Raw genomic sequence first — 15,877 nt, 5'->3', positions numbered from 1 at the left:
AGGAAGGGCCAGTCTGTGGATGCTTACAGGGTCAAAGCATATTTGTCAGCTGCTATATCCCCTCCACTTCCCGAAAAGCAGAAACCACCACGATGTGCAACAATGTAAGTAAGACAAGCTGGGCAAATTCCAGCGCAGCAACTCAACAGGCTAAGTCAGAGTCGTCAGAATTGTGGGGAAGTGCTTACGATGATGCAGAATGAAAAACAGGATATAAACTGTGACTTCAACCACATAAAACATGTGCCTAAGGATAAGGACCAGACACACACATACTGTTATGGGGCTACTGATAGCACTCTGTGCCTTCTTTCTTCCAGGAAAAAAAATATCACATTTAACCATTTTAAGCCATGGGGAACAAAACAGGGCTTTTTTTCTATACTTTGAGCTAATGGTTTTCCCTTCTTAAATTCTAAAAGAAGTGGTTAATTTCTTACACCATCAACAGTTTAATCTTCTGGATTCACAGGGTTAAAAGATGCTCTGGGTAGTTCCCACCACTTGATTCCAGGCCTGCACACCACCTCCACCACTCCCCATCCCTGCAGGGAGCAAGCAGAAGGGCTGGGCAGGGAAAGAGTAGGACAAGACCCCACAATGAAACAAACTGTACCTTTCTTGGTTGTGGTGAAATATTTTGAGTCCGTCATCTTGGTCCCTTATCTGTGGCCAGACTCTGCAAGACAGGAGAGAGGGGTGACTTTCCATTGTGTTCCATTCCATTTTCAACTGCAGAGCACAGGAGGAAGAGGAGAGGAGGATCCGACAAACATGTGGTGTGGGAAGATAGTTCCTGTTTTTTAATGGAACTTACTGGGGTGACACTGGTTAATAAAATTATGTAGGTTTCAGGTGTATAATGCTACAATACATCATCTGTATGTTGTACTGTGGGTGCACCACCCAAGTCAGGTCTCCTTCCACGATTATTTATCCCCTTAGAATGTCTTCTACCTCCCCTTACCCCCCTGAATACAGCTTCTTATCTCTTTACTGGGCAAATGAACGGTTAGATAATGGCTGATCAGATTTTGGAGGGTTATTCTGAAGGATCTATCACATTAAAAAAATTCTTTTAAATTTATTTTTAGAGAGGGGGAGGGAGGGAGAAAGAGAGGGAGAGAAACATCATTGTGTGGTTGCCTCTCACACGCCTCCTACTGGGGACCTGGCCTGCAATCCAGGCATGTGCCCCGACTGGGAATTGAACTGGTGACCCTTTGGTTTGCAGGCTGGCGGTCAATCCACTGAGCCACACCAGCCAGGGCAGATCCATCACATTTTTGAGAGCTTGTTTGGAGGTTCTCACAGGGGAGCTCAGCTATCCGTATACCTCTGCCCAAAGACCAGTCCCCTCCTCTAGTTGGGAAGGTCGTGCTCTTGGACTGAGTGCACAGCTTCAGGAGGGATGCACATGGATCAGTGAGGGAGGAAGGGGACACCCGCCTAGCCAGCCAGATCAGCTGAATGAACCCTGGAGATCAACGGGGTGACAGATGTCACAGCCAGATCGCCCTCACATCCTCCATCACATTTCGGAACGTGCACATCCTTTGACCCTATTCTCCTACTGGGAATCTCTCCCACGGAAGTATCTGCACAGGGTGTACGGGTTTTACTGCAGCACTGTCCATAATAATTCACTGCTGGAAGCAACTTAAATGCCCATCACTAAGGGACCGGGTAAAGGCTCTGAAAGAGTCCACAGATTACAAAAGCACCTAACAATTATGGCTTAGCAGCCCCTTGGGTGCTCACTCTGCCCAGCAGGGTTCTCAGTGCTCCGCCTGTGTTAACTCATTAAAGCCTCACCAAGCCTCACAGAAGCACTATCATTGCCCTATCAAGTCAATGAGCTTGGAACATACCACATTTAAAAAGCTAAGGAGATTTACTCTCTCCCCAACTTTTCCAAGTTTCTCTAACAGTGATATGCATTATTCGCCTGTGGAGAGGGTTAGAATCTATGCACTGCAGGCTCTATAGCATTGTCCAGTGAGGATGGCGTTTTCTCAAAGCATCTCTCGGGGTGTCTCCTACTGTAAAACTTACGGTGTAGAGTGCTGTTCAAAGGCAATAGGACAAAGAAAGTACCCAGTCCTTCACTCAGCAAACATTTACCGGGCACCTAACCTCCCTAGTTCCTCTTGGTCAACGGATGAAAGAAGCTACATGGGAAGGACCCAGGTGAACTGGACATATGGCAGAGGCTTCCGAGATTGTTCTAACATGTATTAAGAAGCTCTCATTAACTGAGGCCCTGTGAAAGCTCGGGGCTTTACACACATTATCTCATTTAATCCTACCCAAAAGGTAACTGCCTTTAACCTCATTTTTACAGATGAGGAAACCGAGGCTCGGAGATGTTAAAACCTTGCCCAAGATCACATGGCTGGTAAGCGGCTGGACTAGAAGGCCACATGAGGTCCATCTGAGCTCCACACCTGTGCTCTACTGATGAACTCTGCTTCCCCGACCTGAGCGGGAGGCCAGAGCCCTGAGAGTGGCTGAGGCCTTAGCTCACAACACCACGGGACTTCCGAGTGCAGCCTTCCGGTCCCACCTGTCGTTTCACATGGCAAAACCCCACACAACCTCCCCTCCCAAAACAGATGTTTGAACGCAGGAACCTCACTCACTTTGTCCCTTCTGTTGCCTCCAGGGAAGAGGCTCAAATATGTAACCCATTAACATCTTTCATTACTATGTGGGGGAGAGAGAGTCACTGGTCAGATGGGTGTGAGGGGTCAAGGATTGCTTCAAAGTCTCTGGAAACAAGGCCAACGAAGCTCCTTTTCAGCCCAACTGTATTTTTCCAGGCTAAGCTTATTCTTACGGCAGGGTGGCAACAGGGCTGCTCCCCGAATGAAGCCCCCTAGAGTTCTGTCTCAGTAATCAGTGGGAAACAAATATGTACTGCCTTGGGGCTGCCTTAAATCCTTTGTGGATCCCATTAAGATAAAGAAATAGAGGCTTGGCTGACAACATGATATATAGAAAAAGACAGAATTCTCTTTCCTTTTGCTTTGCAAGGCTGAAAAAGGATGACAGCACTTTTCCATGGGAGCTGCGGGTAAGAGAAAAGACCACTGCGTCTGAGGCTGCCAGTCCCGCAGCGGGACTCTAACCGCCAGTCCTGGCAGCAAGAGGCGGGGCTGTAGGCAGATGCACAAAGGGAGGACACACACTGATCTGGTCCCCAGCTGCACTCATCCTCCTCCTTCGGCCTGGCCCAGGGCTCTGCATGTGGCCAGTGTTCAGTTGACAGCTGTTGAAAGAAGTGAAAAGGACCACTGGGAACCCCAGAAAGCCTCAGACTGCTTCTGACAGCTCTGTTATGCAACTATTTGGCATTTGTTTCTTACAGGAGTTTACTTACATTAAAAACAACTTTCTTTTGAGCACCCCTAAAGTCATTTTCTCAGAGAAACCTCATCAACCTAGAGATTCCTTCTGGAGCTCTGAGAATGAGCAGGTAAACAAGATAATGAGATTATCTTCAACTAAAGGGCTGCGTGGCTTCAGAAGTCCCAGACTTGCGAGCAGAACCAGCAGAGGCATCCAAAACAGAAGCATACCCTGTTTCTCAGGGTTCACTTTAGTTTAAAAAGAGGAACCAATGCAGGCAAAAGGGGCTAAAAACCACAGGCCAAAGAAATCACAGAAAGTAACATACAAACCCCTCCAAACATTAAATCTAGAAGGAAATCAAAGTGAACAAAGCAAAAACTACCTCAGATGTTTATTTCGGCACTGCCCAGAAATTCTTCCTTCTCCAGCAGAGGAGGCTGCTGGGGACCTGCCCCTGACCTGCAGGCACAACACAAAACCCGGGGGTACTAAGTTCCCAGAACATAACCTGCTGGTGCCGAATCTACGTTGTAGGTCACCACCCAGGTGCGGAAAAGAGTGAGAAATTGAGGGATTAAAAAAAAGCAAAAGAACTGTGGTCTGTCAAGTCAAACCACCACAGCTGCTGATACCCCTATATGTTGAGCCTTTGATGATGCTCTTCCTGGCACGAGCGCGGAGCAACTATGTCCGCACGAGCCTAAACTGCCACGCAGTGCGCTGGCTGCCTCTTCTCTGCAGCATCTATTTCGCATATCCCTCTGCAGAGGGCCCAGTGGGACTGGTGATGCAGAAACTGTATCCCTCTGAATTTGTGTTATATACAGGAAATTAAAGTAGAGGAGAATGAGGAGGTGGGGAGAAGGGAAACGCTTCTGCAAAGCCACTCCACACAGACTTCAAACCCTCACCTCACTGGAAAAGATCACCTGCCGCTGTCCATCTACCCAGGGTGACCGTCTCCTTGTGTCCTGTCCCCGCAGTTGCCTCCTGGATGTCAGTGCAAGAGAGAATTTCATTCTCTCTGCAGGAACACGGAAAACCCTACGATTCAGTCCACAGGAGCTCAGACTTGCAGATGCCACAGGAAGGACTGTGCGGGCACTGCTCAGCTGTGGCCATACAGCACACCCCTACCAATGGAGGCCAAAGGGGCTAAGACCTTGTTCTTGGATGAATGTGACTGGGTACTTGAGCCACAGTTGAGAGTAGGCAGACCACTGGGGCAAGAAAAAGCTGAGGGTTTGGATTCCATCTTTGAAACTGGCAGGGTGCATTCAAAAACAGTGACTGGAAGGAATATTTGGTTGGGAAACTGCTCTGGCCAGTGTAATGTATCACTTTGGCTAAGAAGACAGCATTCTGGGACGGAATACCCCTCTCTGCTGCACGCACAGGCCAAGGAATGGCTCAAGGGATGGCACGGTCCAAATTAAAAGAGGAGCACACCTGGAAGGCCTGGTTTTGCCTCTCAGGAGCCACTGCTGCTGCCCTGGCCTTAAGTCTGCCTTCCCACAGCCATCCTTGGAAGGCGACTTTGATGCTACAGTTGCGGACCAGTTCCCGTTAATCTCACTTTTGAAAAATAATCATTTTGACATGCCTGCTTCCTCCTGCCACTAGGCTTAAAAAAACAGGAAATGAGAAATAAATCTGAAATAGAGGAGTTTTATGTTTTCTGGAGTTATAAAGAAGGCCTTGCTGAGAATCACTGACACAGCAGTCACGGACCCATGTAATGGGATCTGAGTGTAAAAGATGAGGTCCTAAGGAAGAAAAGGAGAGGGGGGAAAACTCATAAAAACATTCCCAGTTAAAGACTTTGGATTGTTTTTGGATTTCAGTCACTGGAGTTAGGGTTAAATTTAATAAAAAAGGAAGTTTTTGCATATCTAAATGTAAGTTTATGAGCCAGAGATAAAGAATATCTTTTCTGTGTTTGAAGCTAATGAAATGAATTTAAATCTATAAAAAGTGCATTAAGAAAATGAGTACTAAATATATTTCAACTTTTCTCCAGGTCTCAAAATTGCTAATAATAACAATTAATAATTTTTAAAGAGAGTACCGAACTTAAGTTACAACTGACTTTTCCATAATTCAACTTCCCCTCTGGAAAATACGGACATCACCACCTGCTGCTCTCCTGGTGGGGTACCGTGAGAATGAAAGCATAGGAACATAAAGAATCTAATCACAAACACTGTAAATACTGTGGGGTTCCATTTACATGAAATTCTCAAATACGAAGTAGAGGCAAAACTAATCTTCGGTGGTAGAAGTTGGATCGGTGGATGCTTCTAGACGGAAAAGACTGACTTGAAGGGGGCCCTAAAGGATTCTAGTGGTGCCCTGGCCAGTGTGGCTCAGTTAGTAGGAGTGTCATCCCATAACCAAAAGGTCACAGGTTCAACTCCCAGTTAGGGCACATACATAGGCACGTATGGAAGGCAACCAACCGAGGCTTCTCTCTCATATCAATGTTTCTCTCTCTCCTTTCCTTTCTCCCTTCCTCTCTCTCTAAAAATAAGTAATGAAAAAATGTCCTCAGGTGAGGATTAAAAATACATTAATTAATTTTAACAAACTCTAGGGGTGACAGACACTGTGTGTATCTGGACGCAGATACTGACCAAACTGTACACTTAAGAGATGAACATTTCACTTAATGTAAATTATACAGACATTAATTTTTTTAGTGATTTTATTTATTCATTTTTAGAGAGAGGAAGGGAAAGCAAAGAGAGGGAGAGAAACATCAACATGTGAGAGACATTGATTGGTTGCCTCTCATACGCCCCCCACTGGGGACCTGGCCTGCAACCCAGGCATGTGCCCTGACTGGGAATTGAACTGGAGACCCTTTGGGTCACGGGCCAGCACTCAATCCACTGAGCCACACCAGCCAGGGCCAGACATTAATTGTTTTTTAATTAAAAAAAAAAAACCCCACAAAAAAACCCAATGCTGGAGAAGAAAAGCAAAACACTGTAAAACCCAGAGGAAGTAAAGGCTTTCTGAGTATGACATAAAATCAAGAAGTCTTAAAAGATCTATGAATTCAATTACATAAAAAATCACGCTTTCCTGCATGGCCAAAAACATAATTAAAAAAAAGACATGATAAACACACACAAAAATTGCATCACATCACAGACAAAAGTCTATTTTCCTTAATGTACATAAAGTGACTACAAACAGAAGAATGGCAAAGAATGTGGCTTGTTCACAGAAATGAAGTACAATTATGCTTACTTATAATAAGAGAAATGGACATGGAAACTATAATGAAATACCATCCTTCTGCTACGGGATGGGTAAAGACCCAAAAGCCTGATAACACTCCATGTTGGTGATGATGTGGGGAAATAGAAACCTTCCTATGATGCTAGTGAGAGTCTAAATTGCTACAATCCCTAGCGCAATTTGGCAATAGCTATCACCATTGCAAAGCCTTTGACCCCGCAATTCTGCTTCTAGCAATTTATGCTATAGGTACAAAACTATGCAGACACAGTCATTTGTGTACTGTCCTTTGTAAGAGCAAAATCTTGTAAACACCTTAAATATCCTTCCATAGAGGACGGGTTTAAAAATTATGGCACAGCCTATACACATATGGAATACTATGCAACCAACAAAAAGAACAAGGCAGTTCTGCTTGTGGTTGCATACAGCACTCTCCCAGATAGTAAGTGGAAAAAAGCAAGATGCAAAAGTATAGGTAGATACTACCATTTCTATTAAAAAAAGAAAAATATGAATATTAGTAAAACATAAATACTGTGTTTGCAAATGCATCGGCTTCCTTAAAAGGCTAAACAAAAAAAAGTTAACAGTGGTTTCCTCCAGAAAGGAAGCTGGATTACCAAGGGATGGCTGAGAGACTGACCATTCCACATTCACTTTTTTCTATCTTGGGAGTTTTAGATCCTGTGCCTGTATCACCTCTCCTAAGCACAATCCAGTTTAGAAAACAAGGGTACGTCTACCCACAACACTGCTCCCTGTGCTCCCCCTGCAGTCTCAGCTCAAACGCTGCTGCACCAGAGGAGCCTTCTCTGGACCCAGAGGGCAGAGGCCTCCTCCCCAGCACTCGACTCAATCACTGTGGACTTCTCCACAGCCCTCCCCCTGTGACTCTAACTTGAGGTCTGTCCTGTCTAATGCTGTCAACCCAGGGACTGGCACTATGCTGGCACATTCCAGGAGCTCACCAAAATGAATGAAAACACAGGTTCTCAGAGAAGATGTAAAACGAAGGGCCCACAATAGATCAAGACAAGAGGACTCCCTGATGAGCGTCAGACAGCGATGACTGGGCAGACCAGGAGCATAAGGTTTTGCAGTTGACTTTCAACAAACATGGCAAGGCTGGCCCAGGGCTAACATGGCTGCCAGGAAATCTGGCTTTGCTACCAATAGCTGTGTGATCCTGGGCAAATCCCTCCATCCTGGGCCTTACCTCTACCAATTATCAAGCAAGAGAATTCAACAAGACTAATGGTTTGTCAAGCCCCTCCTCACTTTTAAACTGTTAGCCTGGCTCATTCCACTCTCCCCTTCCTCACTGGGGACCCTTCAGACAAACCATGGTTCCATGGGACAGAGTTTGAAATCCAGTCAGTTCCATGACAGATAAAGTTCCTTCCACACCTCACAGTCTATGACAAACCCACTTCCTCACCGATGAGTGTTCCTCCCGGAAATGAAGCATGATCATGTTCGAAGCATGACAAAAGAGGTTTCCAAGAGGACAAAAGAGAAAATTTCAGAATGCAGCCAGGGCCAGCAAACCTTACTAGGTCTCCAGCAGGAAGGAAAACAGTAACAAGCCAAGCAATTCCCCAAATGGCCAACCAGCGACTAGGACAAGGGCTAGCCCAGTCTCCCAGCAGGGATTCACGGTGGGACAGTCCATGCTCTGCGATCGGACGAGAGCCGTGAGGCTGGCAGCAGGAGCATGGCACACTGCATGCTCGGGGAGTGGGCAGCAAATTCACAAGGGAGACACCTGGTACCGTGAGATCAGCGGGAGATTGTTAGGAAAGGGAAAGGGGAAAGAGGTATTTGGCAAGGTCTGATCCAGCGGCCAAGACCATCTTTGAATTCAAGGATATTCAGGCAGGGAAAACAGATCCCTGAAAGTCTGTGTTGGTGGCTTCCAACTTCAGTGTTGACGACTGTCACAGTTAAACCCTTGCCTGATGAATACCTGTTCAGAAACCTGTTCCAAGGCACGTGTTAGCTCAAAGACAGTCGAGACTAAACTAGGAAGAGAGAATAAAATGGGCTAGGGTGTGGCCACTGTTTCCTCATTTGGAACAGAAAAGGCAAACTTTGATTATGCCCCATGTTTGGCCATTTCAGTTCTGTTTCAAGTGCAGAGGTTGACTGACTCCACAAATACTTCCCTGTTCTGTGTCATGCTCTGGATTCTGCCCCGGCCCCTGTGAAGCTGCGATTTCAATAGAGAAGATGATTCTACTCACCACTTCCCGCTGGTTTGATAGTTCCCTTTTAAACAGAAAAAGGTCCTCACAGGTAAGTACTCAAGGTCACTTTACGGACGGGAAAACAGGTAAGGCCACCTTGAAAATTAAAAGGTGAGCCAGCAGTAAAGAAACCAGATTTCAGGCTTATTCTCGGAGACAATGTAGTCACCAAACTCAGACAGACAGGCTCTTTCAAGTTGGCTCAATAACTATGAGAACATAAGCTGTTCTTCTTCAGGCGTGGCATAAAACTCAGAGCAAAGGTGCAGTGGTAGTAGTAACGGCAAACAGACGAGCATCATGGGCTGGACGCTATGTAAAGAGTATTGATAAAACCACAAGTTTACAGATGAGGAAACTGAAGCCCAGAGAGGTCATGGCATCCTTCTGGAGTCACACAGCTAGAAAATGGTAGTGCCAACACTCTCTACCCTTTCCCCATAATGAGGTCCCACATGGCCCATTCCTCCTCTCTGAATGAAGCCCTGGCAGAAACTCACACACTCCAGGCTATAAGGTATGTAAAATATGTTGCCACACATCCCTGCAGAGTCCCTTAAATGTTGAATGACAGGTTATTTTAGGACCAGTCCGTCCAGTTTGGCCAGTAGAAACGTCAAGTTTGGTAACGTGCCTAGAGAAAGTCTGTCTGGATGAGCTTGCCAAGGCATGGGCCTCCTGGGATTTGGATGAAAATTGACTGGTCAAAATCAGTCTCCTGAGACCCGCTGGCAATTAAAGCCTCAAATGATAAGGGAACTGGAGGCAGACAAATGCCACATGTAAATGTTTCTGTATCAGCGCTGAGTCTCTAGAACCTAATTTTAGAATCGGCGCCAGTTCTCAACTATCCACGAGCAGTAATGGTGGAAAGATCTGCTGTCAAGAAAAGGAGAAGCCGGTCCTCTCCCTCTCTGGAGCACGCCCGCCCCTTCTCCATCCCCTCTTCTTGCCCCCAGGCGCATCACCTTCACCCTTCTCTCTCCTAAACTCCAAGGGCCCTTCTTTTGCCTCTGTACCTTGTTTCCTGAGCCTACGCAGCAGCTGGCTCACTTCCACTACCTCTGTAGCTTTCTAAGTAAACTTTCTCTTATAATTTGAAGGGGAAAAAAAAAAGGAAAAAGAAAAGTTCCTCTGGACTTGAGAAAAAAAGTAACAAGGGCTTCTTCTGAACAACAAAGCTAATCAAGACAAGGAGGCCAAAGACGACAGAACAGAGCTGAACATCTCAGTTCCCACCTATACACAGAAACGCTTTCTGAAGACCTGCCAGGGTCTGCAGCCATCCGTCCAGCATGTGTAATGGTGTATAGGGAGCACCATCAGCTCTGAGATGGAAGCTGTGCTCCACACAGGCGAATGCACACAGCAGACAGAGAACAGTCCTTTCAGCCTAGTTCTGAGATCCAGAGGCCAGGCAAAAAAATGCAGGTGAAGAGCACAGTGTTCATGCCTCCCTGGTATTTGTCACCAATGCTCAGAGGAGGAGGTGTCTGAAGCTGGTGCAGCATCAACAGAAGCCACCTTAGATGAAGGGCTTGCCTAAATATGAAAAGATGGGTCAGATTTGGAAAGAGGGGGGTGAGGCTGACATGGAGAAGACCCACAAGATGCCAGCCTAACGGGGAGAAAAACTAAACCACCAGCAACACTGGCTGGGGTGCAGGCTCTGTGCTAAGCGATTTATAGCTCCTTCCTTTAAAAGAGAGCCCATTTAAAAAGGAGGAATTAGAGAGACAGAGAGGAGTGCCTTATCCAAGGCCAAAACAAGCACGCAGGTTCAGGGGTCTGTGAAAGCCCCCGCTTGGCTGAAGGCAAGGAAGGATGAGATTCAACGATGGTCTTTGATGCCAGACTTCGTCGGACCTGCCAGCAGCAGATGCAGCGGTCCTGTTTAGTAAGTCTCACAGTGACTAGCGTTTGACACTGCAGATAGCTCCCTCCTCCTTGATAAACTTTCTGCTCTCAGACCCCATGCTCTCTGCTTTACCTCCTACCCCAATGTCTGCTCCTCCTCCTCTCTGTCTCCTTCAACTTTGGAGTACTCCAGGGCTCTGGCCTGGCACCTCTTCCCTTCTCCGTCTACACCACCTCTTTGGTGACTCAGCCAGTGGCAGGGCTGTGCGTATCTTCTACGTGCTGACATTCACAGCTTTACATCCCCAGGCCCAACCTCTCCCTGAGCTAGCAGCTCACACAGCCAGACTGCCTAATTAATATTTGAACCTGAATGTCTACATGGCTGATAGGCAGCTCAAACTTAACATGATAGAAAGTGACCTCCCGCTTCCTCCCTCCCCGCACAGGGCTCATCCTGCAGTCTGCATTACCTAGTCACTGCCAACATCATCTTTAACAGGTTCTCAGGCCAAAAACCTCAGTGGCCCTCGACAACACACTCCCTCTCTTTCACATCCCATATCTAGTCTATCAGCAAATCCTATCAGGTACTTTCAGAATGAGTCCAGAATCCATGAAACAGCTTCTCGCCAGCTCCCTCACTCCCACCAGGCCACAGGTCACTACCATCTCCCATTGGCACTGCTACAAAGCTGCCTGTGCACTGCCCCCTACAACCCACCTCAGCGACAGGCAGAACGACCCTGTTATAGTCTAAGTCAGACAGTGGCACCCCTCTGCTAGAAACCCTCCCCATCTCACTCCGAGTAAGAGCCAAAGTCCCTACATGGCCTCACGGCTTATAAGGCCCTGTATGAGACGTACACCCCCTTCTGTCTCTCTCACACACACCCTCCCATCTTTGAACTCTTCTCCCCTGTCCTCCCCATCACTCCCTCAGTTCCAGCCACACTGGCCCCTTTGCTGACCCTTGTACAAAACAGGCATGTTTCTACCTCAGGGCCTTTGCGTGCATGGTTCAGGTTAGGAGGGAGACTCTTTCTCCAAATAGCCTCATGGCTTAGTCCCTCACTTCTTTTAAGTCTTGGCTCAAATGTCATCTTTCCACTGAGGCCTCTCTGACCACTTCATTTAAAATTATACACATTCCCAACAATTGAATCTAAAAAACGAACTAAGCAAATAGGAAGAGAGACAGAATCATGGATACAGAGAGTGTTTTGGTGGTTGCCAGATGGGAGGGGAGTGTAGGGAAATGGGTGAAGAGGTGAGGGGATTAAGTAGTGCAAACAGGTAGTTACAGAATTGCCAGGATGTACAGTACAGTACAGGAAATGGAGCAGCCGGAGAACTTTATGCAGGACCCATGGACATGAACAATGACGTGGGGATGGCCTGAAGGAGTGGGGGGTGCTGGGGGAAGGAGGGCCAAGGGGGAAAAATTGGGACAATTATAATAGCATAGTCAATAAAATATAATTAAAAAATAAAATTGTACACATTCCCTGCCAATCCACCCCACTTTCCTATCCTTTTTCCTCCTTTTGCTTTTCTTCAAAGTCTGTATCACTAACATACGATAAAATGTACTTACATTGTCTATTTTTTTCTCCCTCCATAATATAAATTCCACGAGGACAAGGATTTTGTCCATTTTGTTTACGACTGCATTCCTAGCTCCTAGATTGGTACCTGGCAAAGAGTAGGTACTCAATAAATATTTGCATGACTGGGGCGCAACTCCCCTGTTGGGGACATTTCATGCTTTGTAAACTGGCCTGAGTTAGGGAGCAGCTTCCCAGTGTCCCTCCACAGTGTCTGCTGGGGTCAGAGCTACCTCTGCTCTGGCTATCAAGCTATTTTGACAAAATCAAAATTGAAAATGCCAGACTCCGTCTTACATTTACAGCCAATAAATGTAAGATAAGTACATAAATGATAAGAGAGAAAAGAGAGGGCAAAGTGTAGATGATGAGGTGGCAACATTTCCAGTGGGAGAAATGCTTAGGCCACCTCCTTCCGTGAGGCCAGACTCCCATCCGTTGCTCCCACAGCACCAGCTCAGAGTGACCGGAGCTAAGGGAGGTGGGGCGACAGGTGCTGCGGGAGGTCTGCGGAGGGGTCTCTGACACAGGGTGTGATGTGAGCACGGTTAGGCCCTTCCCTTGCCTATACCCCTCCTGGCCCGCAGGCCTTCTTCTCTGTTCCTCTAACTGCCAAGCTCTTCCCCGCCTCTGCGCTTGCTGATCATCTGCCTGGATTACCCTCTCTGGTGCCAGGCAGGGCATTTTCCAGGATGTGAGAGGTCAAGACATCCAACGGTTTCAGAAGATGACTAGAAAAAGATGGAAGTCCAAGCCCAAAGGCAGCTGGACCAATGAACTGAGCTTGTTCTGGAACACTTTTAGGAAGTGAAACCAGAAGGGTGGGAGAAGTCCTGTGTATAGAGAGGTCTGTTTGCAGAAGGAAGCGATACCCCACAAACCAGGGGTGACAGCTTTCCTCAGACACAGGCTCCCAGCTGGCACCAACTGCCTAGGGCGAAGGCACCCACCACAATAATAACAGGCTCTGGACGCACTGCCTCCTCTAACCCCCGGCGCACACCAGTGCTGGGGGCAGGGAAGAAGGGTAGTGACCGGTATTATTTTAGGGCTCAGGTAAAGGAGGCCCAGCCTAAATGAGTTGTCCAGGGCTGACTGATGGGGAGTCAGGAGTGCTTTTTCCATTATACCCATGAGCCTTTCAAGCCTCTCACGATGAAGCCTCTGCTCAACCCACACTCAACAGATAATCTCTGCGTAACCTCTAAGGGATTTGATTCTTTGAGAACTAGTGAAGCTGCTCTTCACGACAGTTTTTAAGAGGTAAGAGGAGCCCAGTGGGCTCAACTCAGGACAGGGAGTCAGATACTCTGAACTCTGCTCATGTTCCTACCATCTGTGACAAGTCACTTCTTCTCAAATCCTCTCTTGCAAGGAAGGGGCTAAGGTGACAATATTAAGCCCTGGCAGGATAGCTCACTGGTCGGAGCGTTGTCCCGATACGCCAAGGTTGGGGGTTCGATCCCTGGCCAGGGCACATAAAAGAATCAACCACTGAATGCATGAATGGGGGGAACGGCAGGTCGATGTTTCTCTCTCTTTCTCCTTTCCTCTCGGTCTACAATCAATCGATAAATAAAAAAAAAATTTTAAAGATGACAACATTAAGTTTCCGTGAATTCAGTGGAACTAGGAAAACAGATCACAGAGTTAAAAAAAAGGTACTCCATTAATACCTATATCACAACTTACTTCAGAAGCATGTGGAAACCTTCATGGGTTCATTAAGTCTCGTAACCCCCCGGGGAGTGGGTAGGAAAGCCGCAGGTCATTCTCGTGCTGCTCAGGGAAACTGAGGTAGAACTGCAGCAAGCGAATGCCTGCACAGGAATAAGGCTCAGGCTCGCGAACCCTAGTTCTGGGCCACCTCACCGCTCCCAGGCAAGACGTGCTCTCCCAGCCAGGAAGTCACAGGGCCCGCACTTTTCTCAGAGAGACGCAGACCCTTCCTTTGCGAATGCTCTTCCAGAACGAGGGCCAAAGGATCCCCAAGGGTCATGTCCTTCCTCTTTATTCCAAAAGGAATGCAGCACAATCAATCTCAAGAAAGGTTCTGAGTAGCCTTAAATTAGTTTCATGGATGGCCTGTTGTGTGTCTCACACTTCCCAACAGTCAGGAAAAACTTCCCCTCTGCCCCGAAAGGTAATCGCTTACAGGAATAGCCTGCAAAATTGTTTCGTCCTAATGAAAGTGAATCAAACGCCCCTTGAGAAGGTTAGATGAGAAGCAACAGGGCTACATGTTTGCCTAGATGCAAATAAACGTAACGGCAGCTAAAGATATGACATAGCACCTACACGCCAACCTTCCTCCAGCTTCTCTTGTGTCTCTGCACTCTGCAGGTCCCTGAAAGCCGGGGCAGGAGCCCTGGCTCTGTCTATACTACCCGATTGCCCTTACACGTTGTGATTCAACCTCTCTGTGCCTCAGTTTACTCACTGACAAAACGGGGATAACAGCAGGAGCTACCTCACAGGGTTGTTGTGAAGTTTCAATGCAGCACTGTAAGTAAAGCGTTTAGCACTGTACCTGGTACACAGCAGGGGCTCAATAACCACGACTGAGTATTTGTATCAGTAGTTTCAGCATTATTACAGGTGTCCCCAGTTAACTTGGTCCTGATGCACACAAGGGATAGACAGAATCCAAATCTACCTCGGAGCAGGTGGCCGTTTCTTGAATTTTTTAAAAATTCTTTCCAACCTTGGCAAAGAGATAAGGTCCTGAACGACCAGGAGGCCCCAGGATGTCCGCAGGGGTGAGTCTGAGGGGGAAAACCATGCGAAGAGGAGTCTCCCCTTTGGCCAAGCGCAAGCTCCTCGAGGCCTAAGGCTAGGAGTCTGTCCCAGAGGGCGCCCCAGGAGGGGCTGCAGGACTGGGGAAGCCGGGGCGTAAGCCCGCGGGCAAGTGGGCGTGAATGAATGAACGTGTGGTCCCGCCGCCTCTTCGGGGTCCGGGAAGACACTCTCCGCCCTCTCGCGCCCCGTCCTCTCCATGACCTTTGACCCTGCAAACCCCTCATCTCAGACAGACCCCCGCTCCCTGCCCTACGTCTTCTCCAGCCTCGCCGGACTCCCTGCTTCCTCACCCGTAGGTCCGAACGGCTCCTGGCGCCACGGCGCGGCTCGGCTGGGCACCAAAATGTCCGCCTCGTCCTCCCGCTCTCCCGGTGCGACAGTGCCGCCGGCTAGCTCGGAGACCCGCGGCTGTCACCTGCCAGGCGGAAGTGAGCTGCCTGCGCGTGGGCACTTCCGGTGGACGCACGGCCTGGGGGCGGGGTCAAAGGTGCAACCCGGGAGGGCGGTGGTGCCCGCGGGGCGGGGCTAAGAGAGGGCAGAGCCAGGAGGGCGGGGCCAGCGGGGATTAACTCCTTCTAAGCCGCAGCTCTGCTTCGCCGCTGTGTCCCGTAGAGTGTTTAGAAAAATTAACCAGCTAGCCGCTAAGTAATTAACGTGGGTGGAAAAGGTCGTGGATGCTTTGAGGTCCATCTCTTCCTTCTCTTTTACAGACGGAAAAACTGAGTCTCTGAGAGGGTCAGGGTTTTCTCAAGACCACTTACCTTA

The 15,877-nt window shown here is 47.9% G+C and overlaps 1 protein-coding gene across 2 annotated transcripts in view; it reads right to left on the bottom strand.

Moving 5' to 3' along the window:
* Window positions 1-15,545, bottom strand: part of AP1B1 (adaptor related protein complex 1 subunit beta 1) — a 47,151-nt gene extending 31,606 nt beyond the window's left edge. For both annotated transcript variants that reach the window (XM_045200775.2, XM_024566775.3), the window contains exons 1-2: window positions 15,403-15,545; window positions 617-679 (exon numbers count right to left, since the gene is read on the bottom strand). In XM_045200775.2, the coding sequence (XP_045056710.1) occupies window positions 617-653 (37 nt within the window). In that variant the 5' untranslated portion in view covers window positions 654-679; window positions 15,403-15,545. The remainder of the gene's footprint in view (window positions 1-616; window positions 680-15,402) is intronic.
* Between the last annotated feature and the right edge of the window lie 332 nt (window positions 15,546-15,877).

The sequence above is a fragment of the Desmodus rotundus genome, chromosome 7 (genome assembly GCF_022682495.2).
Source record: "Desmodus rotundus isolate HL8 chromosome 7, HLdesRot8A.1, whole genome shotgun sequence".
NCBI classification, from domain to species: domain Eukaryota; kingdom Metazoa; phylum Chordata; class Mammalia; order Chiroptera; family Phyllostomidae; genus Desmodus; species Desmodus rotundus.
The sequence above is the reverse complement of the archived record's forward strand: the minus strand, read 5'-3'. Positions and strand labels throughout refer to the sequence as shown.